General features: G+C 33.1%; 2 protein-coding genes across 2 annotated transcripts in view; both read left to right on the top strand.

Annotated features, from left to right (window-relative positions):
- LOC113511802 (zonadhesin) overlaps window positions 1-20,780 on the top strand; it is a 33,225-nt gene that overhangs the window by 4,456 nt on the left and 7,989 nt on the right. The window contains exons 4-12 of the mRNA XM_052897463.1: window positions 1,282-1,482; window positions 2,575-2,778; window positions 4,202-4,279; window positions 6,648-6,836; window positions 8,157-8,195; window positions 13,090-13,293; window positions 13,789-13,998; window positions 18,624-18,747; window positions 19,392-19,540. Coding sequence (XP_052753423.1) covers window positions 1,282-1,482; window positions 2,575-2,778; window positions 4,202-4,279; window positions 6,648-6,836; window positions 8,157-8,195; window positions 13,090-13,293; window positions 13,789-13,998; window positions 18,624-18,747; window positions 19,392-19,540 — 1,398 coding nt within the window. The remainder of the gene's footprint in view (window positions 1-1,281; window positions 1,483-2,574; window positions 2,779-4,201; window positions 4,280-6,647; window positions 6,837-8,156; window positions 8,196-13,089; window positions 13,294-13,788; window positions 13,999-18,623; window positions 18,748-19,391; window positions 19,541-20,780) is intronic.
- LOC113511726 (inducible metalloproteinase inhibitor protein-like) lies at window positions 675-3,028 on the top strand. Its single transcript, XM_026895432.3, has 3 exons — window positions 675-823; window positions 1,282-1,482; window positions 2,575-3,028. The coding sequence occupies exons 1-3, from the start codon at window positions 700-702 to the stop codon at window positions 2,784-2,786; spliced, it is 537 nt and encodes a 178-aa protein (XP_026751233.2). The 5' UTR covers window positions 675-699; the 3' UTR covers window positions 2,787-3,028.

Below are 20,780 nucleotides of genomic sequence, written 5' to 3'. Positions count from 1 at the left end.
GAAGATCACGATCTTGACCAAAACCCTTCTTCTATTTATATTTGTATCAGCCTTTTGAAAGGCAATATATGCCACTAACGAACTAAGGGTGATGATGACGTTTAGAGGTATCAGTCACCGCTCATCCAGTTTGATTGGTTCTTATTTTTAGTATAAAAAAATATAAATTTACCTTAAATTTACCTTCAAATAAATGACAAATTACTGGATAAAACAAGATAAAAGCAATGACGTCTTTATAACAGTGGTGAGCCAAGTCTGGTTGCCTTGAATATCTAATAGGTACTCAATTATTCGAGTATTGAAAACACACAATTCGAATACAGAATATTCGAATACATACAAGTTTCGAGTACGTACAATTTTTTAACACTAGACGCATGTTTATTGTTAGTTTTTACATTCATTTTTTATCATTTAAGCATCAATTAACTATTAAACAATTGCATATATTTTATCTTCATTTAAAATTAAGCTTCAGAAATCAACTGAAAACATAATCAAATGTGTAAAAATTCAAGTATTCGGGTATTTATTCGAGTCCTTAGATCCAAATTAGAATAATATATGATAATTGAATAAAAATACTCGAATACCAAAAAATGGCCGAAGCGGTTCATCACTATTTTATTGTATATTCATTAACTTGTACACACAGGTGGCTGTAAATATAATAAAAAGCCCTACTATAAATATAACATGCCAATATATAGCCACGAAAAAATTACTTTACGTTCATTTGAAGCAATTTCAACTATCTACATACTCAAAATGAAATTTCTCTTATATTTGGGATTATGTATTCTATTAACCGGCTGGGCTGGTGAGAATTATTTTTATATATTTTTGGCTTCTAATGCACTTATCAATATCATGAATTTTTCATAAATATCGTCTAATTACAATTTCATTATATTAGAAAAAATATATTTATTATATTGACTGTTTAAAGTCTAACCTGTATTCTGTTTCACTACAAAACCAATATCTATATACTCAAAATTGCTTGTCCTATACTATTTACTTATTTATTTTAATAGCAATTGGTGAACAATTCAAAAAATTATGGAAAACAAGATTTATTTTCACCATTACAGGATGGGTGCTTGAATAATTTAAATCTGCTATAATAAGATAGATAAAAGATCTAGTTTCAAACCCAAATAGAATAGATTGTTGCTTCACTATAATCATTGGCTACAACTATAATTATTGGAGTCACTAATACGATGTATTGATTACTTTATTAAAATATGCTGCGAACTAATCATTTATTTACAGCTGCAATAACATGCGGTAATAACGAAGTAGAAGAAGATTGCCCGCAAACTTGTACATACGATTATTGCCCCAAAAGTGCGGATGAACAAAACGTATGTAGAAACAATACTAGCAGTGATGGTGGATGCGTGGCAGGCTGCAAGTGCCGTTTCAACTTCCGCCGAGCTGACAATGGACAATGTATATCAACTAGAGATTGCCGTAAGTTCATCCTATAATCTTCAGCAATGACATTACATCGTCATCATAGAGAGGAGGTGGGATTGTTAGTAATAGTGATTAGCAACTCCATTACTCACAATATACCCTATCGGGTCAATCTCCACGCAGCTTCCCTTGGAAACCATCGTGATTGATTTATTGTTGAATTCGTTACGATGGGCTAATTAGTCGGCTTCATCCTCACCAATCATCCTTTACTGGTACCCCGCCTGTATATACCGATAGCGCAGCAGGGTTACTATTCCATTATCATCCATTGAGAAAACCTGTACCATGGGGGGAGAGGGAAGTTAGTAATGGGGTTGTTAACCCTAATTAATTACAAGGCGTTAATTCCAATTGCAATGTTGCCTTTGAGATCGACCTCCACGCAGTTCCCCCTGAAAGCCATTGTGATTAGAGCTTGTTTAATCCATCACAATGGGCTAGGTTTCATTCTCATCTATCACCACTCACTGATGCTGCGCCAGCATATATCGATAGCGCAAAAATAAAAAAGGTGAGGTTACCATTCTGTGCGAATGTCAATCACTAAGATTCACATAATCACATTAATCGTCTGGATTAGTGTGATTCACATAATTACTTATTATCTTTATCATTATATTTTTACTTTAACAAAATTTACATACTTAAGAGGGGAGATGGCAAACTAACCCCTGACAGAAGGGCACTAGGGAGAGAAACCGCTGTACTATGCGGACAGTATCTAAGAGCACCGCTTTCTACGTTTTTCTTGGAAGCGAACCTTGGAATTCCAACCATCTGAGATGTTGTTCCAAACTGGTTGGAAAAGGCCGTTCATCAACAGGCCTGGGATTGGGATGATTTCTGTGGACGCCACCCCCACATTTCGGTCACCCCGTGAGTCAAGTGGAGATATTTTTTCTTCTTCTCGATTTCAACTTTCACGAGGTTCTCGTCATGCGGTATGGTGACATCCACTGAAAACATCCTCCAGAGTGCCCGATCCTACACTACAATATCAGATTTGTTGGCAAGAACTTTCCTGTCCGTGATGATGGATCGGTCATTAATCATCATTATTATTATGATCTTTATTATTTTTAGCGCCGTTTGCCTGCACTGGTGAAAATGAACACTACGACCCATGCCCACCATTCTGTACCGACAATTGCGGTGTCCGAAATCCAGACGGAACATGCAAGACCATCGGCAGAATTGGAATTGTCCTCGAATGTTTCCCAAAGTGTCGATGCGTAAGTGGATACAGCAGATTGAACGGTGTTTGCGTTCCTAATGCAGACTGCAACAGTGACTAAATGTATATTCAATATTTTTGAAAACGTATTTGCTGTAATCAATAAAAGTAAATCATTAAAACCTATCGTGTCTGATCATGTTATTATTTTGAAATAAACTGCTTTTTATATTATGTATTAAAAATTATGGATGATTAAAAAATTATTAACTAATTTTGTTAAAATTATATAAATTTCTAATAAAGTGTTATCAAATAAGTGTATATATTATTGTCCAAAATGATTAAAGCCTTATCAATCAATCAGTCATTCATTTTTCCAAAATAGATACGATTATAAATACATAATTATGTATACATACATTTATAATAGAGCTCTTAATAAAACAAAATATTAAATAGGATATTTCAAATCAGTCTCTCTATCTATTTTACTGCTATCGCCGTGTGGTTTCGGGGTAGAATGGACTATGCCTTTCTTTCCCGTAGGTTTAGTGAGAGGCGACTAAAGGAACTTAATGGTGTAGAGTTGGGCAAAAGCTCTTAAAACATCAGCAAAAGTCTAATTGTGGTTGCCAATCCACTTGTTAAACGTGAAAACTCTCCCTTATGGAAAAGGCCTATGTTTTGGGGTGGACAATTAATGACTGATATGGTGAACATGATCCATCTACATTGCATTCAGAGTAGGTACACTACTAGTCACTACTATTTACACTAAATTATATCTATTTGTTATTGTTTTAATTAAATCTTTATATTTCTGTTGGTAACATGCGACCGAGTAACGATAAATATTTAAATTTTCTGATAATAGTACAGCGGATGATGGGGGGTATCATGGGCGAAACAGTATACTCTGTTATATCCATGGTACTGCTCATGTCTATAGGCGACGGTTACCACTTTCCATCAGGTGGACCGTCAGCTTTTTTAGTTTATCTATTACAAAATAACATCAAATGTTTCCTCTTTAGACTTAATATTAGTTTATACTAGCTATGTGCCCCCCGGCTTCACCCGTGTGAATTAGTAAGTACATAAAGTATCTTAAGTGCAAATCTGTTTAGTAGTTTCTGCATGAAAGAGCAACAAACATCCATACATCCATCTTTTCAATCACCAATTATATTATTCGCTATAATAATTACACTATTAATTTTATTTTTTATTATATAAGAAAACAGACAAATACAGATTTTCATAAATAAAAATAAGATATAACAAAATCGCTAATACGTACAATCAATTGAATGCAGTTTAAAGTAATATGTATGTAACATTGTAGATAGGCAAATGCAAAATAAAAAGTTATAATACTATAACAGTATTACTATCAATTTATGACAAAAATAATTATCGTAAATACCAAGTTGGACTCATCATGTTTTTATATATACCTAATATAGGTGCACGATGTATAAATAAAAACGTGATAAAAAGGCCACGAGAATTCTCATTTGTTTCATTCCTGAGTTGCAAGACTATACGCAATGAAGTGCTTATTATATTTATGTCTATGGTGTTATTGTGTACTAGTAAGCAGTAGCATAGGTGAGATTTCATTATTTTACTAATGATAGAATTGAATATTATTCTTAAAAAAATAATAGCTTTTTTATTTATAAGTTATAAATATAAAAATAAAAAATATGCTCACTATAATCACAGTATAAAGTACTTTCCCTGCACTGAGTTATACCATAAACGTAGTATAAGGTACTACGTACGTACGTACGGGAGAAAGGGATTGATACTAACAGAGTATAATAGCCTCATTATATATATATATATATATATATATATATATATATATATATATATATATATATATATATATATATATATATATATATACGATATATATACATACATTTAGTCTTAATAATTTTTTAATGTGGATAAAGAATTATCATAAAAGTTGACACACTCAAAAATACAGTCAGATTGAGAAGTTTTACCTAAAAATGAAGCACTGAAAAACTTAACGATAGCAACTGGTTTTAACAGCTGTTTGGTAATACTTGTTTATAATATTGGAATTCATTATAATTCTAATAAAATATGTAAACAAGTATTTACTTTGTTACGGCTAAACATAATGTGAATAATATAGTTCCACACTCTGTCTACGTCAGACATAATAATATAATGATAATTTTGAACAATTTATGTCTTCATATTATTACATTTTTTTTAATGAAAAGTTTGCAATGTTGTTAATTTAGGTACTAATATATTATTATAATATCTGTGGTTTAGGTCAAATCTTGTAAGCTGAATCTAAATCATTTTTTGACATATAATTGACCTAAAATTTTGAATACACTACATATTTGTTCTGATGACAATGCAATATTCAATACTCATTATTGTAATATTCACAAAATGGCCGTCGCCACAAAATGGCGGATGGTGTGTATTTTGTCAACCCTATTAATACGGGTATCAAACGAAAAAACTTGAAGATTAGATAACGATAAATGTCATTTTTTTAAATATTCTGTTCCAACAGAACTTAATAAAAAGGTAATCAAGTTTTGTTGCAACTATCACAGTAGTACTATCTAAATGATATTAATACAAATACAAATTTAAATATTCAATCAACTAATCGAAATATGGTTTGTATATAGTTATCAGCAGTTTTCAATCGATTTAAAAAAGAGGTTCTCAATTCGATTGTATTTTTTTTTATGTATGTTACCTCATAACTCTTAGTTGTAAACAGATTTCGAAAATTCTTTTATGAGTTTACAGATATATGCTTACAGATTTATGTCACAGATATTTTAACATTGGTTCAGTAGTTTTTAAATCAAAATAATTGACTTTGCCATAATTGAAGCCTGTTTTGTTTTTGTGGAATACAGTCTTAATTATTATTATAGTCGGGTAGTTATTTGATTGTTTATACTTTCATTAAGTTCTATTGAAATGGACTGTTATTAATAGACTATTTGTACGTCAACGAGATAATTTATTATAGAGTTTTATTTATAGTATATGTAGGTACTTAGCTAGTGCCTTTACTTGATTAATCTACAAAATATATAGGTAATATGTAAGATAAAGACTGGGTAAATCTAATCTTACTCATAATTATACAGAATAAAGTGAGAAAAAAAACTTTCCGTAATTGCAGTTATTTGAGAACGTATTAATGGCTTAGATGAATCGACTCTATATTCTTTAGTTGCCTCTTATTATATGAAAATGAGTGGTGGCATTCACATTTTTACTTCATCGTCAAATAAATAACGATAATTACATCACTACAATGTTTTAGATCAATGATAGCTAGTCAAATTTATATATAAACTAGCATTTTACTTACTACATTTCATGCAATATAATACAAACCAAGCAATAGACCACTTATAGATTGTGTATCAAGATAGAACATTCATCATTTTTTAAGTTAAATCTTCAGGAATGCCGGTACAAACATACAGACAAATAGATAGATAAAACTACTAAAAACTACTGTTTTCGCCACTACAAGTCTTTTTTTTATACAACTTAGAATGGCAAACAAGCTCACGGCCCACCTGATGGAAAGTGGTAACCGTCGCCTATAGACATGAGCAGTACCATGGACATAACAGAGTATAACGTTTCGCTCATGATACCCCCCATGCGTTGCCATTCCTGAGGACTCAGGTGTTATTCCTCTGTACCTTGTAAATTCACGCCATATCCCACCCTTCAAACCGAAACACAGCCATGCAAACACAACTGCTTCACGGTAGAAACACGAATGGGATATACCCAAGCAATCGACTTTTGTACAAAGTCTCCCTCTGGTAAATCTTATTAAGAACCCTCATACTTATAAATTTTTCTCAAATATCTCTCAAGTTGTCTCAAAGTTACAATTTTATTATAATAATAGGATACTAACAATATTTTTCACATGCAGTCCTAATTTGTAACGGTGGACACGAATACTACGAGTGTGGTGGAGCCTGCGATAATGTATGTGCAGATTTACATATACAGAATAAAACAAACTGTCCCATCATTAATATAAGATGTAATGACAAGTGCTACTGTGAAGACGGTTATGCAAGGGATGTCAACGGCAAATGTATACCGATAAAAGACTGTCGTAAGTATTTCCATATTTTGATTTAAGTACTGATACTGATGATTACTTTTTTCTAGTTTCTATCTTAATTATGGCCGTGTGGTCCCGGTTATAGAATAGGCGACCCCTTTCCCGTGGGTGTCGTGAGAGGCAACCAAGGGAAGGCGAATGATAGACAGCAGCGTCCCTCTTAAAACATCTCCAAAGCCTAAATGCGGTTGCCAATTCGCCTACCAAATGTGGCAGCTACTGGCACAACCCCCCAAATGGGAGGCTTATATTCAGCAGTGGACAGTTAAAGGCTGATATGATGATGATGATTCCGAATGCTGATTAAACATTTTAAAACTTTTCAAAGATATTCATATTTTACTAATAGTAATGATGACACTGCAGACTATATAAACATTACAGTGTAAGCCTAAAAAACTTTTAAGCCTAAAAGCAGATTTCTCCAAGAAGAATAGCAAGCACATCTTATATAGATACTGCAGCGTTACCCGATTGGTTACTTTTTTCACTAATTTTGGAGAAATAGTTTTCTATTTACATGTAAAACGGAAATTTTATGAACTTACTGTGCTTGTCGTTTCTTACAATGCTATATTACATTTTTACGACGTGATTTAGAAATCTTCTTTAGGCAGCATACAGCGCATTGTCCCCATCTTCACGGGCTCTGCGAGCTGCAGCTCGCAATTCGAGGCGAGACGCTGTAACCCACAGCGTCGTACGCCCCTTGAAGAAGACTTCTGAATGAAGTGGAAACAATTGTCAGAAATAACAAACACAGTAACTTCTTAAAAAAATAAACAATTCATGAAATCTTGGAAAACCAAATACTTGGTGAAAAGAGTAATAAGCTTAGAGAAATTTAGTTAATTTTTTGACAGTTGAATACAATAAAAATTGTCAACGAAGGTAGCAAAATAGAGGATAAGAGAAGTCAAGCGCAAATCGTAACGAAAATCGACAAGTTACACTGGTTAAAAAAGTGAAGAAATTGTATCGATTTAGAGAAAAAAATATTTGACATATAGATAGAAATCAAAAACAACATTTGACAACCAAAGTGGTACTTATATTAAATATCATTAACGCACACATTTGGCGGTAAAATCATAAATAATGACAATTTAATAATGCTTTAAATTTAATAATTAATTTTACTGGAACGAAAATGACTCTTGTTCTTAACATTTTTTTTTTTATTGTATTATTCCAGCTGTAATTTTAACCATACACCGCATTTAGGATGTGTTCACATAGTTTTCACGCTTTTAGTAAAATTTGAAATGATGTTTTTATTTTCTATATTTTTTAATTTAAATTATTTTTCAGCTAAAATACGTTCGCGTCGTTCCATTGGGATACCAGTCGATAAGATTAATATCTAATAATTATCTAATATTTAAGTATAAAATAAGTTTTTTTTTAATGGATGATAATGGAATGGTAACCCCACCCGCGCTATCGGTGTACTCCGGCGGGGCACCAGTGAAGAATGATAGGTGAGGATGAAGTAGGTCAGTTAGCCCATCGTGACGAATTCAACAAGAATTGTTCACGATGGTTTCCAGGGGGACCCACGTGGAGGTCGACCTAATAAGGTATATTGCTAGCAATGGGGCTGTCAAACTCCATTGCTAACAATCCTTTTCCCCCCAGTATAAAATAAGTAGGTCTTAAGATGAACATAGTCAAGACTAAAATCATATCTTATGTCCACGTCACGCCTGTAACGGTCATAATTGAGAACACTACGCTCGAAGTTGTTGACGAGTATGTATACCTGGAACAAGTTGTCCGAATAGGTAAGTCCAACATCATTCCCCAACCTGTGTGTTCACGAGTGGAAAATCCTCTGAAATCACACTGTTCGTGACAATTCTGGGTCTAAAGTGTGAGGATGGATTCCCTGCTGATGGGAGCGTACGATGGTGCAAATTGACTGTATGTATCATATTGAAGAATTCTTCAGAACACAATGCGTTATACAGCAGGACATTTGAACGCACTTATCTCTGGAAAAACCACTTAGATTTTAAAAATATTTTTTTATTTCATCGCTCAAGTTATAAGCTATTCGACATCACGATATGATCACGAGTGAAACTGTGGGATACAGCTAGTGGGATAAAGTGTCCCTCAAAAAATTCATTGTTAAATTTTGGGCAATTTTAAGGTTTGAACCTTTATTTAGAAATTTATTTCTAAATAATGGTTAATTTATAAATGATCATTCCTTTAGGGTGACTGTTCTATGGAAAAGTATGACAAACCTAATAATTTTTTTATGTTTACCAGAGGGAGACTTTGTACAAAAGTCGTTTGCTTGGGTACCATTCGTGTTTCAACCGTGAAGCAGTTATGTTTGCATGGCTGTGTTTCGGTTATATGGCGTGAATTTACAGGGTACAGAGGAATAATACCTGAGTCCTCAGGAATGGTAACGCATGGGGGTATCATAGGCGAAACAGTATACTCTGTTATGTCCATGGTACTGCTCATGTCTTTAGGCGACGGTTACCACTTTCCATCAGGTGGGCCGTCAGCTTGTTTGCCATTCTAAGTTGTATAAAAAAAATTTAAAATACAAAGAAGCTAACGGCTCACCTGATGGAAAGTAGTAACCTTACCTTGTACATAACCTTGAAGCTCATTAAATTGGTAAATTTTTATAAGGAATAAAAAGAGTGACAAAAAAATCAATTGATATGCAAATTCCTTAATTTAAAAAAGTGAATTACTATTTTGTTTGTAATAACTATTTATTATTTAAAGCTTTTTTTTATACAACTTATAATGGCTAACAAGCTGACAGCCCATCTGATGGAAAGTGGTAACCGTCACTTAAGACTAGTAGTAGTAGTAGTAGTAGAAGAAGAGTAGTAGTAGTAGTAGACTTGAACAGAATATACTGTTTCGCCCATGATACCCTTCATGCGTTTCCATTCCTGATATTACGCCTGATGATAACCTATCATGATAAATAAACCTGGAATTCAGCACGATAGTTTCCAGGAGGGGCCACGTGGAGGTTGACCTGACAGGATATAATGCTAACAATAGGACTGGTAGTCCGCGTTGCTAACAATCCTTTCCCCCCATTCGGGTATTCACGCGGGCGGAGCCGCGGACTCCGCCTCCGTGGATTAACAGCTAGTGATACATACAAAAGCAAATATTTTCATGTTTATCCAAAACAGAATTTGTAATTAGTTGTTTTCAATAATATTTAATAATTCTTTGCGTCATCCTTATATTATATAGGAAAGTTTTAATTTATTTTAACAGCTGATTAAAGCACGCATAAAATAATAAACAGTATAAAGAACTATTAGAATCCTTATACTGTGGTCTTAAATTATACAGATAGAGACTCTTGGTATCGATGCCCTATCGAAGGGATTGTTAGTAATGGAATAGTTGCTATCAATATACCCTGTCAGGTCGACCCTCATGCGGTTTCACCTGGAAACCATCGTGATTAATTTATCGTTGAATTCGTCACGATGGGCTAACTGGCCTGCCTTTTCATCCTCACCAATCATCCCCCACTGGTGACCCGCCAGCGTATACCGATAGCGCAGACGGGGTACCATTCCATTATCACCCATTAAAAAAAAAACTCCGTATCGATGTACATTGAGTACCATCGCCCGCGAAATTGTAATGACTACAAAATACTTATAAATTGTATTCATTCTATTTCCAAAATCTTTGTAATATAAGTTAAATTATGTTTATTATGAACTTTTCTGTCAACAATAATACCTGGATAATTCCAGGTATTATTAAATAGCTGATAAGATATGAAAGAACTTTGAATAAAATAATATTCCTGAGTGAAAACACTGTGATAACTGTAAATAGTAAAAAAAGAGAAAAATATTATAACGACAGTGTTTGAGCAACAATGAAAATTGTCGAAGTCTTAGAAATCTGAATTCTATATGATGGAATATATAACAAAAAAAATTATACATAATATAAAAATGTCGACTTAACATGTTGCTAGCAATAACGATGTTAAATAATATGCACTAAATATATAATTAGGAATTTAGATTAAAATTTATTTGTTTACGTGCTGCGTGCACAAATGTGGTCTATTTATAATTATATTCCAAGTAGAGACTATTTCGTGTAGCCTCGCCTTACGTTTCGCATTTCCAAGATTCTTTTTTTAAATCTCACTTTTTTTTGTCTCAGAGAATGCCGTATAAAATGAAATTAATTTCAAATGCCTAAACATTTAAAACCAATTACACTTCGCTAACGGGACACTAAGCGTAATGGTAAATTTGCGGTTTATTTACATGATTTCTTCTCAAGTTTCTCAGTTTTCATTTGAGTTAAAAGTTTTATAATTTTATGATATTGTGATATGATATGTGGTTTGAATTGTATTGATTACTTGAAACAATATATGTATTAATCGAACGCAATATTTAAATATATGATGGTGAGTACATTCATTATTATAATGTGGTTCTCGTTTAGTATGGTTAAGTACTAGTTTTTAGTTGCGATACATTCAATGAACATATTTCGTAACAGGAATATGTTAGATTGATAAATAAAATAGGTAAATAAATAAATATAATAATAATCTATACTTATAATAAATCTGTAGAGAGTTCAATTCTGTACATGAAATATATTTCCAAAATAACTATTATATAACAGGGGGTGATTAGTGATCGATACTGATGCCAAAAATGCAATTAGTAAATATTTTTCTGTCCGTCCGTATGTTCGTTATACTAGAAACAAAAACTACTCGACGGATTTTAACGAAACTTGGTACAATTATTCTTCATACTCCTGGGCAGGTTATAGTATACCTTCAATCACGCTACGATCAATAGAACCAAAGCAGTGAAGAGAAATGTTAAAAATGTCCACCCGTGCGACGCCGGGTCGGGCCGCTAGTGATAAATAAGACGAGACGCCCCACAATAGGGTCCCTTTAAACCTGAATAAATAGTAGCCAACGTCCTTTTCTATCCTATATAGTATCCCTCTTATTCATAAAAACGTCAACCGTCTCATAAACCTATTTCAGCTATTGAACTTTTTTGTCTCTTTCTTTTTTCTTTTACACTACATTCCCAATTTGAATGAAAGTGTTAAAACAGTTCAATACCTAAAATAAGTTTGCAGTATGTTACTTTTTATGTATTATAAAATATGAATAAATAAATGAAATATAATTATGAAAAAGAGAGACGTGTATACAGAATTTCATGGTGTCATAAAGCTGTCAGGCAATAGGGCATAAAATTCTTTATAGAAAGAGGATTTTTTTTATACAACTTAGAATGGCGAACAAGCTGACGGTCCACCTGATGGAAAGTAGTAACCGTCGCCTATAGACATGAGCGGTGCCATGGATATAACAGAGTATACTGTTTCGTCCATGATACCTCCCATGCGTTGCCATTCCTGAGGACTCAGATGTTATTCCTCTGTACCCTGTAAATTCACGCCACATCCCACCCTTCATACCGAAACACAGTCATGCAAACACAACTGCTTCACGGTAGAAACACGAATGGGACAGAGGTACCCAAGCAATCGACTTTTGTATAGTCTCCAACTCTGTCTCGAATATATTGTCCATATATTTGCTTTCAACTACCGACGAGCTGAGAACGGAACGTGCATACCAACTAGAGCTTGTCGTAAGTTTCAATCTAGATATTTACCTACATAATAAACTAGTTGATCTTATCCTATGTCCTTTAACTTGCACTCTACCCCCAAGCTAGCTAGCTATAGCTACTCAAGTTTGTGGTGTAAGTAAGAGGAAGGATGTTAAGATGAGAATGAATGTATGGTGGGATGGCGAAGTGAAAGAAATGGTGGCTCTAAAGAAAAAGGCATGGATGGATTTGTTAGCTACCAGAGCTAATAAGAGAATGCAAGGTAATGTAAGTGACATTGAAAAAATTGCAAAAGAGAAGTATGATGTAATGAAAAAGAAAGTTAAAGAATTAGTTACAAAAAGAAAGAGGAATGTAAGGATGAGTATGAAAGGAAATTCTCTAGAAATTTTCGAGCTAATCAAAAGCTTTTCTGGCATTTAGTTCGAACAGCTAGAGGTAAAAAGAGAGATCCGAAAATGGGCGTGAATGGATGGTAATGTTATCACGGAACACTCAGATCATTGGAAGAGATATTATTATATTAGAAAAGATTATATCAGACGGTTTTTTGTTATATTATTACATTTTTACATCAACTAAATAATTTTATTATGTTACAGCATGTGGATACAAAGAGATCGAAGTTTCTTGTCCAAAGAATTGTACATACGACTCATGCCCGAAATCAGCTGATGAAAAAAATGAATGCAAAAGTAATACGAAGAGTGGTGAAGACAATGACGAAAGCTGCGTACCAGGCTGCAAGTGTGCTTTCAACTACCGACGAGCTGAGAACGGAACGTGCATACCAACTAGAGCTTATCGTAAGTTTCAATCTAGATATTTACCTACATAATAAACTAGTTGATCTTATCCTATGTCCTTTAACTTGCACTCTACCCCCAATTATATATTCTCAATCTGTCCAATAGAGTAGGCATCGGCAGTTTTCACGGGCGACCGTCTGCTCCCTATCAATAAAAAAAAAAAAAACTTTAATTGTGACAAAACTAACAATATTAATTTAAAAATTAAAGTGAACTGATTTTGATAAAATGTTTATGGGCCCAATTTGTACGTACGAGTATATACTTTCAGATCAAAAAATCCAAATCGGTTTAAAACTAGAGTTATGAAGTAACAAACATAAAAAAATACAACCGAATTGAAAACGTCCTTCTTTTTGAAATCAGTTGAAAAATAATCAAAAACTATAATATGAAATCACATGGACTTGTTGATGTTGAAGCATCGCTTGCTGTTTGATGTTAGACTTAATGAACTATAAATATAGATACCATTTCTGTTATTATTTTCAGCACCATTCGACTGCCCTGGAGAGAACGAACACTATGATCCATGCCCACCATACTGTACCGACAATTGCGGTGCATTGAAAGCAGATGGAACATGTAATATTGTCGGACGGATTGGAGTCATACTACAATGTTTCCCTAAGTGTCGCTGCAATAAAGGATATGGCAGGTTGAATGGCATCTGCGTTCCTAATTCGGACTGCAAAAAGAATTAAACTAATGTAAAAGTATACAGATTGAAATTGAGATTATTACTGAACAAAAGAAATAAAAAGAAGAAGGACGAGGAATGGGCAGCAGCGTTCCTTTTAAAACGTAACCAAAAGCCTAACTGCGGTTACCGACCCGCCCGTTAAACGTGGTCACTACTCGCAAAAGCTGCCTTATGAAGAAGGCCTCTGTTTAACAGTGGACAGTTAATAGCTGATGATGATGACGTTAAAAAATATAGATTGAATAATGATAAAAAATTTTGAACTTCCTTGATTTGATAACTGCATTAACCATGATGCTGTTGCTACCGTGAATGGCTCAAGATCTTTTTATCGTTTTACGACGGATATTTCTTCAGAAAAAAAATTGTTTTAAAAAGAAACCATTAATTTTGGTTTCACCTGTATACTATAATTTATTTATAAATAAACGTGCTAATAAAAAAATTGTGACCCCTATTTTACTGTTTTTTTTTTTTTGTTTGTTATTCCAAGTTTTTTAAAAATACTAACACAATAAAAAATAAAACACATAAATATGTAAAAGCACATAATTAAATAAGTATTTGTTAATTAAATAATTATGTGTGTAAGGAAATATTTTCCGTATGGTGCTAGTGCCAATTAGATTTCAAAAATTTACAAATAAAATATTTATGCCAATGTAGATTCTAACTACAGTACCGTTGATTGGTTATGGCCTACGGTTTAAATGAATTATTTGCACTATAATAAGCTTGCAGATTGTATAGATATTTTTCTGCTTGTTTTTAGTAAGTTTAATTTGCTGTGGTTAATTAATTAATTATATTTATTATAATTAATTAATTAATATTTATTATGATTTTATTTGTTATAGTGATTATATTTATGATTTATTTATTTTGTTTCTTTATTATTTGCTTTTTCCTATTTCATTATTAAATTTGTTTTATTTATTTATTTATTTTATATTATGTTTTTTTTATTTTATTATTTATTTGTTTTTTCCAATATTAATGTCTTTTTATACTAAAATTGTGTATCATTTTCTGTGCCGTCCATTACCATTGCTCCTAAGTCTATTGATACAACAGAAATTGTGAAGTTGTGGACAACCTCCGGTCACAGAATAATAGAGAAGGAATTCTCTTTTGATATGCCGAAATAAAAAAAAATACATAATTTTATCATAAACAAATTATAGCCTACTTTTGAATCATCGAATGTTAATTTTTCTCTTTTATACCAAAATAAATTACCACGAATAGGCGTTAAAATGAAATCAAACGGACCGATAGTTTCAAAGTTACGCTGCCATTTTGATCCGCAATCTTAGATTTCTCAACTTTCAGATTTTTCTCGTGATCAGCCCGTCGACTTGAGTTTTTCATCGCTACCTCATATCTATATAATACAGAATGAACGACTACTTCAATGAGTGATATGAATTGCAGCTTTATATATTATAAACTAAAGATAAAATGCTGCATGAACTTCGAGAAACCCGTGAAGTTTTTAATGTTTTTCTTTTATGAAGAAGAGTTTTTCAAATAGACCAATAAAACAGTTCAGATATGGCACTTGATCATCGAATATAAATCACTGCGGCTCCGTGTGACAGGACTGTCATTATATATTCAACAAAAACTATCGAAAACAAATAAGAGGAAAAGGACCAATCTGGAGTATATGAATTACGCATATATACCGATGACCCCAAAACTAAGAGCCGTTCAAGAGTAGGAGTCTTTTACTTAAACCTTAATAAAATCATACACGTACCGCTTGGCGAACACAGGTCAATATTCGAATGCGAATGTGTAGTAATAACTGAGGCTGCTGCTACTTTACATTAGCTACAAATAAATGATATTGGCATTAGACTTTTATCTGATAGCGCAGCGATATTGAAAGTATTACGGAACAACAAGACAAATAAAAAATTAATAATCGAATGCCACCGGGCACTGGATAAGAAATTTAATAATTGAGTTATCCTTCAGTGGATAAGGGGGCACAGTGGATCTTATGATAACGATGCCGCAGACGAACTAGCTAAAAGGAGTTCTGGAACGAAGGTGGCAGGCCCGTATCCACTTCTTCCGTTTTCGCTTCCGTTCTCGTAGTTTTGAACATGATGTTCATAGGATACTGACTGCAGACAATTAAAATTAGCCGTGCCAACATTGAATAAACGACTATCAGAACATTTATTATATCTAGACAGGAAAAACCTTAAAACAATGATAGGGACAATAATGGGCCATTGTCCATTAAACAAACAATTATACACAATAGGAGCCACAGACAGACCTCTATGTTGAGACTGTTTTGGTGCCGAAGAAAGGACTGTTCACGTAATCCTGGAAAGTGAAACTGTGACCCCTCAACAATTAGAAATCCTCGGAACAGTGAGGTCACTCCGTGAGGCCTGTGAAGATCCCAAGTAGCTTTTGTACTTCTGGGCAGAGCTGAGCTGGCTATACTAGCCATGACTCATACACACAACGGCCCAAATGAGAGACTAAGCGCGGGAAATGTAATTTACATTACATGGTACTTGATCCACTCACGCAACAAGCACTTTTCTAAAGTAATCTGTCAATTTTAAACTTTTTCCAAAAAGGTTCAAATTTTTTGGTCAATAACCTTAAATCAAGTAAACTCTAAAAAAAGTAAAAATTTTCACATTAAGTCGTCTTTTATTTTTCCACGTTCTGAATTCTTACTAATATTATAAATGTGAAAGCGAGTTTGTTTGTTACCTCTTGAACTCTTAACGACTTTACTTATATATTTATGAAGAGAAAAAGCATACAGAATACTTTTTATTTCAGTCATTAAACATATCGCGATAACGCTAACGAAATCGTGGAGAAAAGCTAGTTTTTCATAAAAATTTGAATAAAAACCTGATGACATTGAAAAATGATCATGATATTATTTAAAAAAAAAAATTAAAAGGGATAATGGAATTATATTGAGAATATATCTCAGATCGTTCATGATTATTTCCTATATTGTATAATGCAAATAATACTCATTCATTCATTCATTATTTCATTCTCATAATATTTATATTTTCTTCTGTAGTTGTCAAGTAGATATCTATTGTTTAGGTACCTAAAATTTACATAAAAATAAAAATCTACATTTCTCAACCAAAAGTTAAAAATTTGTAGTGATAATTAAGGACACAATAAAATTACTTTGATAATAATAATTGATAACGTTTAATTTTTATAGTAAAATTTGCATATTTTACAATTAAAGAAATAACAATAAAACAGCTGAACACACCTTTCTACATACGTACGAACATCAGCCGACGGTATAAAAAATATAAAATGCAGACTTTTGTCCCACTGTGTTTTAGTACATACATAAATACAGTTATCATATAAAAAATATTCATTAATATAATCATGTTTAAATTGTTTTCTTTTGTTGTCATCTCTATAGTGTGGTTAAGCGCGACAAGCGCGACTGGTTAGTATTTCATTTTCTTTTTAAAGCGATACCTGGCCATAACTGGGATATCCTGAGTTGTGAGAAATCCAATCCTGTTTAAAGTCATTTCATTCCTCAATTAATCGAACCAACAACGAACGCACAACCTTATATTCGCAACGATTTGAAGAGGATATTATCGTTTTAAGTATAAGCTTTTCAGTCAGTGGTCACTCTATTCTCACTCTCTCTCTCTCTCTCTCTGGTTTATCGTAGTAATCGTTGTCGTTGTTCATATAATATAAAAAGCTACATTTAAATAGTAATTAATAAATTATACGAAACTAGCTTTGATCCGTGATCTTTATGTGTGGGATATTATTATCATTTACTGGGATAAAAATAGTTTATATCGTTGAATTCGTTACGATGGGCTAACTGATCTACTTTTTCATTCTCACCTGTCATCCCTCATTGGTACCCCGTTTGTTTAATGGATGATAATGGAATGATAACCCTGTCCGCGCTATCGGTTATACACAGGCAGGGCACCAGTGAAGAATGATTGGTGAGAATGAAAACAGGTCAGTTAGCTCATCGTGACGAATTCATTTATAAATTGGACACAACAATTTCCAGGGGGATCCGCGTGACGGTCGACGGTTGATAGCAATGAGAACTAACCTTCCCATTACTAACAATTCCTCCCCCCCCCCTCCATTGGTACCCCGTTAGTGTATACCGATAGCACAAGCTGGGTTACCATTCCATTATCATCCATTAAAAAAACATACTACATCATTCCTTTATTAGGTAAGATCATCATCAATCGCGAGATCGAGATAGGAGTTTTAGACTGTCGGGACAAAATCCACACAATCTCTGTTGGAAATCATTGTGGTTGATTCCTTTTCAATTCGCCACGACAGGCCCGCGACTTTGTCCGCACGTAACAGTAGATAAAATATTCTAGTTGCTAAGTCTTTAGTAAACTTTAATAAACGGATAGATAGCTTTTGCACGAAAGAGTTACTAACATTCATCCATCATTACAATTTTTTCCATATTATAATAAGATAGCATTTGTAGTTGCTGAGAAAAACCTCTGTGACAGATAGATGGATAAACTACCACCACAAGGGTTCGTTTTTGCTACAGAACCCCAATTATTAATTTTCATTTCACAAATTTCAGACAAGAAATGCTGCACAGGTCCTAACGAACACTATGACGAAGAGAAAGTAAGCTGTCCTCCAGAAACCTGTATCTCCCTTGTGGCTAAGTTTTCCTGCATTGACTCCCCTCCACCGTCGCCAGGGTGTTCTTGCAATTCAGGATACTTAAGACTTAACCTAACTTCACCATGCATACCAATTTGCGATTGTCCACAAATGCAACATTCCCCTGATTGTCAATAATAAAAATTACTACAGAAACATGACTTCTTCGAAGAGGTTAATAAAATTATTAACAATAAAAAAAAACTTCATATTTGTTGCTGTCTATAAAAAAAAAAAAACCAACTTTAGTCATGGCAAAACCAGTTATTTTTATTTTTAAACTGCTAAAACGATTTTGATAAAAATTCTATCCTTTATATTCTTTTAGATAAAAAAAAAATATTTTATGAAATAGTAACTAACATAATTATTATACCGTTTTCTAAACGTACATTAAAAATGTATGCTTTTTATTAAAGATTTAATATACATTAAAAATTTTGATTTGTGGACTTTGTTTTTGTTTCTTTATATTTACTCAACATTGCATAGTCCCTACGTTTATTTCAACCTACATGGATACTAGATAACTGATGGACATTTTTTTTAAATATATGCATAAAAAAACCTATGCTAATACAAAAAGGCATTACCTACCCATGAATACAAATGTCTATATTGATCAGGAATCGAACCCGCGTCTGTTGGAAGACATGACAATATGTTAAAGGTGTATATAACAATCTGAACTGGACGTCACTATGTATATAAATAGAACAGCAATGTTTGTCCGGCAGAACTTGTCAGACTACTGTGTTAGTAACATGAGGGGATTTTTGCTAATATTGTTTGTTGGATCCACCGTTTTTTCCCTCTCCGCAGCAGATAATGGTAAGGTTTATTTATTATTCACATTAAATTGTATAAACACGACCTTGGTGGTATAACATTTCTGTATACAGACTGCCTTGCATTACGTGACAATAATTATAGGAATCCCGCACAATACGAATATAATTACATTATATATTTTTTTTTAATGGATGATAATGGAATGGTAACCCCGCCTGGGCTATCGGTATACACTGACGAGGCACCAATGAGGGATGATAGGTGAAGATGAAGCAGGTCAGTTAGCCCACCGTGACGAATCTAACAATAAATTAATCAAGACGGTTTCCAGGGAGAACCACGAGGAGGTCGACCTGACAGGGTATATTGATAGCAATGGGGCTACTAATCCCCATTACTAACAATCCCTTCTCCCCCCAATTACATTACATTAAAAATAGACAAATATAATAACACCTGTATTTAAGACCTATACTTAGATAGAAATATGTATTTACAAAAAATATTTAAGTAGGTACGTAGCTTAGCTTGGGACTAGACGGCGTTCTGTAACATAGAAGTTAAAATAAAAAAGTAAAAATTTATAGGTACATACTTTCATTTCAGATTAAATTTAATAAGATTGTTTCATATAATTTAAGATTACGTTTTACAAAAAAATACAGTAGTAAAACCAATTATTTTGATTTAAAAACTAAAATATTGACCCGATATTAATAAAAATGTGTGTGTGGGGGATGAATCTGAAAGTATGCTCTTTTAGGTAAAAAAAAAAAGAATGTCCCAAATCGATTTATAAATGATGGGAGTTATGAGATAACACATGTAATTTCTTTTTTGTACCCGAAGGTGACAAACAGACATAATTCCTGTCTGATAGTAAACGGCCACTGTAGCCTATGGACGAAAAAACTATTTTGACAAGTAAGATTTGAGTTTACCACTCATTACTAATATTTTAAACCGGACATAGCCTTTACGAATACCTAGTTAAGGATTTTTTTGTAATTATTTTGTATTCGAATGGAAAGTTAATAGTGGGGTAAACTTGTGACACTAGGGGCGTCACGTGCGCGTTGCCACTCCCAAAGAAACTCTAATATACCCTTCTTGAAATAAAAAAAAAACATACTGGTATAATAAAATACTTTAAACGTGACAAAATATGCAAATGTAACAACACAAAAGTACACCTTATCAAAAGCATAATGAATTAATTATCAAAATTTGTGAACACGTAAACATAAAATAAAAATGTATGAAGAACCTCTCATGCTTG

Source organism: Galleria mellonella, unplaced genomic scaffold, assembly GCF_026898425.1.
Source record: "Galleria mellonella isolate WM207_F2 unplaced genomic scaffold, CSIRO_AGI_GalMel_v1 utg117, whole genome shotgun sequence".
Lineage (NCBI taxonomy): Eukaryota > Metazoa > Arthropoda > Insecta > Lepidoptera > Pyralidae > Galleria > Galleria mellonella.
Note: the sequence above shows the minus strand (reverse complement) of the source record. Positions and strands in the feature narration are given on the sequence as shown.